Below are 5,691 nucleotides of genomic sequence, written 5' to 3' on the forward strand. Positions count from 1 at the left end.
AAATTTTACTGATTTGGAAGTTAGAAGTGGCGTGCATGGTTGCAAAAGGCATGCACGTGGGTTTTCTAGATGATTGTTGGAAATTAATTGATAATTAATCAACACGGATTCTTGGAAGAGTAGCTGTCATGATTTAAAAAAAAAACAATAAAATATATGAAGCTTATTGTTTAACTGGAAAGGAAAAGAAAGGAACAAAAGTAAACCAGAAGTCAAAACAAGCAACAGATCTTTCGCAATTCATGTATTTAACTCCATCTAAATCAGAATTCACAATCATATTCGAAAGAAATGAGCAGTTCTAACATTAAATCAGTTCTCATAAATGCAACCTGAGTAATTTCAGTGCCCTTAATGCATAAGATCAATATAACAATCCCTTCAGTTTGTTCTAAGAAACTCTATAATTAACATATAAGACACTGCACTTTTAAACTAAGGCACAAATGTGGTAGAGATTACCAGAATACATGAAAGTTGAAGGCACTAAGTATCAGAGATAGAATTGCCAGAACAGCCTGCAAGGATAAGAATAAGGCATTACAACGTCGAAGAGACACGGATATGAGGTGTAGAAAAGCAAACTAATAACACATTCGGAGAGTACCAAACAACAATTATGGTTTCGGAATCATAGTTGAAGATACTTACAGCAATTGAGCATGCAATGAGTCCAGGTTTCTCCCTATAGTCTTGAGCAACAAATAGCAGAATGAAAGCTCCAACATACCATGGAATTGAAGCGAAGATAAATCCTGCCACAAACCTCCAAGAGAAAAAAGATGTTTCAACCACAATAAATAAGAATCAAGTAAATGCAGTAGAGCTAGAAAAAGAAGGCAACAAATGGAGAAAGAGATTCCATGACCATGATTTCCTCCCAAGTCCCAACTAATCCCTTGATCTCAATTTTATGTTTACATTCTTTTAGATTTCGCCATGTTCTTTCTCTTTGTTAAGGCCAATATGAGACTAACATGACTTCCCATACAAGCTTATAAAAGGCGATCAATAAGATGATACAAAGCCAAAATACAAGCTCATCTGAGAACTTCCAAATAAATTTTGTGTTGTTTTGTGGTATAAGTTCCTGATACAAAAGGCCCAACTGATTTTTTTTTAACAATTCAAAATAGCATGCCCAATCTAAAACATAGAAAAGCTCAGTTTTTACGCAATTAGAGCCTTGTTCTAGGTTTTGTTCAAACACGAGACGTTTGTTGGGGAAATAGCACATATACGATCGAGCATATGGGATTCTAGTTGCATAAATTATAGTAACAGCGCATAGTTGGCATACTTGAGTAGCAATTTACCAATCATCTAATCTCAGATATCAAAGATTGTGCTATGATCACAAAACACCCTGCCTTGAGAGAAGAATGCAAAGGCTCGGCTATTGGAGATGGACCAGGACATTAGATGATCAAGTTATAGATAAAACATATGCATCATATCATACACTGTAGAAGGTAAGCAACAACAAATTGCAATTTCCTCTTTCTGTACTCGTCTCTCTCCATCACTCAGCAACTTCTCTAATTGTAGCACTCCGATCATGAGGCGAAGACCTAAAGAAGGAGAGAGAGAACGACTTACAAGGCCCAACCAACACCAATGCCACAGAAAGGGAGAGGAGGCACCCTCGCGTTCATGGGGATCCCATCCACAACGGCGGAGTACGGCGGAGATTGGTACCCAACTGAAAAAGAAAAAAAAAATAAGAAACAAAAGTGAAAGGGGGCAAAATTAGATCGAGGGTTGGTTGTCACGGATGTACGACAGATTGAAGAAGAAGACAAAGAAAATGGAAATTTTTCGAAGGATCCGCTGACCTGGAATGGCGAGGTAGCCGTCGGCTGGTTGCGGAGGCGGTTGGTACTGCAGCGGCGGCTTTGTAGGGTTGGGAAGAAGAGGAGCCGTCGGGAGCGGCACTTGCTGCTGGGGTAGAAAAGTGCCGTAGGGAGTGGGAGAAGGAGGGAACCGAGGCGGACGGCCGGCGGGAGTCTTCGAGAGATCGGCGTCGCTGCTGCACCCGGCCATCGACTTCTGGATCGAGCTGGGTGGGATCGCAGTGAAGTCCGATTGAAAACATATTTGGACGAAAAAGGATCAGCAATATAGTACAGGTCACCGAACACATAACTTCGGCCTCCCATTGGCTCTAATCTTCTATAAGTGGGACCCTATTTCCTAACCCGTCGAAACAGGAACTCGCTGTCTGTTCACTTCGAGTGCGGCTGGCTAACTACGTGGGACCCTACCAAGAATTTACGAGGTCCAACTGGATGACGTGGAAGATTGTGTCCGGTCTAATTTATCACTAATGCTATTTGTAGCAAAATCAATTTGTTAAAAGATAATCCGACTGATTAATTTCGAAGTTATATGATCGTCTCCTTTGATTCACTAAATTCAAATTACAATTTATGCAAAATCATCTCTTACAATCAGACGATGGAAGTTCTTGTTTGTAGAATAGTGAGAAAATGTCTATACTCATATCCATGAGCGCCTAGGGTGAAGTCAAGTAAGGTACAAGGCAGAACATAGATAATACAAATTACAACTACACTGCAATAGAACATCAAATTTGTGGGAAATGATATAAAAGTCAAACTAATTGCAGCAGCTATTGGGCCCTTCACGGGCTGACAATTCAGCCCAATACAACGCTACCCGAGAAGTCCATCGCCTACGCACACCAAAAGAACAGACCCAAAACTTCACTCATCCCACGCGGCGATCTCGCGACCCTGGTACCTGCCAGCCACATACGATAAGCTACGTCACGCCGAGCTCATCTGATCCATCAGGGTGACGCGGTATTTCTACGGGGCAAAAAGATTGGGACAGCAACGTCTCCGAAGCACAAGGACGAGGCTGTCATGATAAAGGCGAGAGGGGCGAGATCATGCTGGGGAACCGCGACATTGATGACCGTCACAGTCCGCAGCAGCCCGATACGGTCTACCATAAACGGCAACTCCTCACGCGTGCTCCCTCCCTCCATCCAATTTCCACCTCCCCTCTCCCCGACCCAGCGACCACATCATGACGCCCCCAACAGCCGCGGCCGCGCCCCATGATGGCGCCACCCCCACCGCTCCATCATGACTCTCCCCACCACCCGCCCATCCGACGGCCGCCCGCCCCCGCGCCCGAGGATCCCACGGTGGATTCGCAAAAAGGCGTCGCCTTTTTTGCGTGTCTTGTTGGGCGCAGCAGCGGCACGCGCGATGACGGAGATGGAGAACCCCGCGTCCGGGTGCACGCACACGCCGACAGCTTCGCTAATGGCTGCCTCCCTCCCTCCACGCCGCAGTCATTGCCTCTGCCTCCGCCTCAATTTTAATGAAAGCGGGCGATGATATCTTCTCGGCTTCGGAGGCTCTCTCATCATTAGGGCGGACGAGATATGTATATATAGTGCGTCCACAGCCGTGCTTCCCAGTAGGCTCCTTGTAGGGGCATCGAGCGCCTTCCTCCCCTGCCACTTCCCTGCTTCTTGTACTTGAAATCTACCTATACTCTGTAGTCTGTACGATCCCCTCTTATGTATCTTCCTCCTTTCTATAAACCGAGGCTCGCATCGCGCCCCCTGTTGATTTCCCCTGAACTCATCTCAGCTTGTCGTGGGTGTTTTCCGGCGGCCGATCACCACCGCCCGTGTTCTTTCGTTCTCTCCGTGTTGGCTGATTTGGGGAAGGTGTAGAATGCACATTCAGGTCACGGTGAAGAGATATATAATGAATGAAAGGATCGTTGCTTACCGTCGATTGTCGTAGGTTTGCCAGTGAAATTCTACCGACAGTTGGATGAAGGCTCGTCATGTAGTTTGACCGCCGGTTGATCTGCAGTCTCTTGTTTTCTTCTTCTTTCGTACCGACTTGGAAAGAATCCGCAGCCTCGGTTTCTTTCCAAATCCTCGGCGACAGCAAGTTCTTCTGCCAAGAGAGCTCACGATGCAGAGGAATCCAAGATACTACTGCAACGCGCCGCCCGACGACGCATATGACTATGGCGGGTTTGGTTATGACTCCGGTGTTGGCGGAGGAGGCGGAGATTTCTACAACTATGGAGCTCCACCGCCGCCGCCGCCGCCGCCGCCTCTGGGCTACGGAGCACCTGTTTCCGGCTATGAGTACCGCGAGTTCCCGGCTCCGCTCAACAACGTGGAGTTCAAGCCGTCGGAGACCTGCCCCAGGAACTTCGTCATCTTCGACCAGACGTACCACCGAAGCCAGGTCATGTTCCACCCCTCGCTCGCCAACAGGTTCGGCTCTCCGGGCTTTGATGCCTACGGCGGAGGAGCTCCTCGTGCCGACGAGGCCGGCAAAAGCGCGTACAGGGACAATGACGAGGAGACGGAAGACATCGACGCGCTGCTGAGCTCGGAAGAAGGGGAGGAGGAGGACGACGACGTGGTCAGCACGGGAAGAACTCCCGGCGGCCGGGCCTGCGGAAGTTCACCGGACACTGCTTGCTCGTCGCAGTCCAAGTCCAAGAAGCAAGTTTCTGCAACTACCACCGGAGGCGGTGGTGGCGGTGGCAAAAGGGAGAAGATGAAGAAGATGGTGAAGACACTGAAAGGAATCATTCCGGGCGGCGACCGAATGGATACCCCTGCTGTTCTTGATGAAGCCGTCAAGTACCTGAAATCACTCAAAGTGGAAGTGAAGAAGCTAGGAATCAAGCACAGTTGAGCAGAATCAAATTGCATGGAAGCTTCCATGAATTTTGCAGGTAAACAGAAAAATCAATTCTTGACATGATAATTGCCAGAATTTTGAAGTTAGAGAAGTTGGATTTGAAACAGAGATGCAAGATGAGGCACACACATATTGATGATGTTCAATGTTCTGCAACATCCATGCTTTGCTTTATTTCCCTTCTTTTTTGTTTTTAATGTTCAATGTTGCTTGTTTGAACTTTCTTTAATTTTACTACATATCCTGCAATTAAAATGATCCTTAGAAAACAAGTCCCACCTTGTCATGGAATTGTGGTTTTGAACTACAAGCTTCAATGGTTTTGCTTTCCTTTTGACAAAATTTCCCAGGAAGAAAATGCCTTGTTTCTCCTGATAAATGGCATCATTGCCTTGCAATATATTCTAGGGTTTAACTAAATCATTGTTCTAAATCTCCCTTGGAAAGAGGAGCAAGGAGACCTGTTATAGTTAGTACTATATCCATAGCGAATATTAAACCAAGTTGACTACTGAAGGAATCAATTATTCAGATACTGTTTGAGCCAAAAACACTTGCAGATGTTAAGATTATCTTGCTACCTAGAGTCATTTGTAAAGAGAATGTCACAAAAGCGAGTTGCGCATGCTAGAAAAAAAATATTATCTTTTTTGCATAGTTTATTCAGGACGAACTCCATGATCTCGCACAATCAGCATGCACACAAAAGTCTCCATGTTGACTTGGTTATCCACAATTTCAACACAGGAAGGTAGTGGGTTTTGGTAGCTGACCTCAAACATCTTCTGCAGTCAAAATGTTCAGCTAAGTGCTAAGCTGAAGGAACTGATGGAGTGATCCATGCCACGCCACCTTTGTCTCCAAACACAAGGCAAGTCATCAAAAAGCATGCAGAGGGAAGATTATTGGAGAGGAAGAATCTGAAAGGGATCTCTCCAGGCTTTAGGATTATAAAATAATGCTAGGTTTTAATGGCTGT

At 45.8% G+C, this 5,691-nt stretch overlaps 2 protein-coding genes across 2 annotated transcripts; one reads left to right on the plus strand and one right to left on the minus strand.

Annotated features, from left to right (window-relative positions):
- Positions 1–231: 231 nt before the first annotated feature.
- On the minus strand, positions 232–2,083 carry LOC122015516 (60S ribosomal protein L18a-like protein). Its single transcript, XM_042572454.1, has 4 exons — positions 1,836–2,083; positions 1,600–1,702; positions 652–766; positions 232–518 (listed from the first exon to the last, which is right to left on the minus strand). Exons 1-4 carry the CDS (start codon positions 2,041–2,043, stop codon positions 459–461), a joined length of 486 nt encoding a protein of 161 aa, XP_042428388.1. The 5' UTR covers positions 2,044–2,083; the 3' UTR covers positions 232–458.
- Positions 2,084–3,142: 1,059 nt separating this feature from the next.
- Positions 3,143–4,984, plus strand: LOC122014516 (transcription factor bHLH144-like). Its single transcript, XM_042570751.1, has one exon. The coding sequence runs from the start codon at positions 3,966–3,968 to the stop codon at positions 4,704–4,706; it is 741 nt and encodes a 246-aa protein (XP_042426685.1). The 5' UTR covers positions 3,143–3,965; the 3' UTR covers positions 4,707–4,984.
- Positions 4,985–5,691: the final 707 nt, after the last annotated feature.

Source organism: Zingiber officinale, chromosome 8B (assembly GCF_018446385.1).
Source record: "Zingiber officinale cultivar Zhangliang chromosome 8B, Zo_v1.1, whole genome shotgun sequence".
NCBI lineage: Eukaryota > Viridiplantae > Streptophyta > Magnoliopsida > Zingiberales > Zingiberaceae > Zingiber > Zingiber officinale.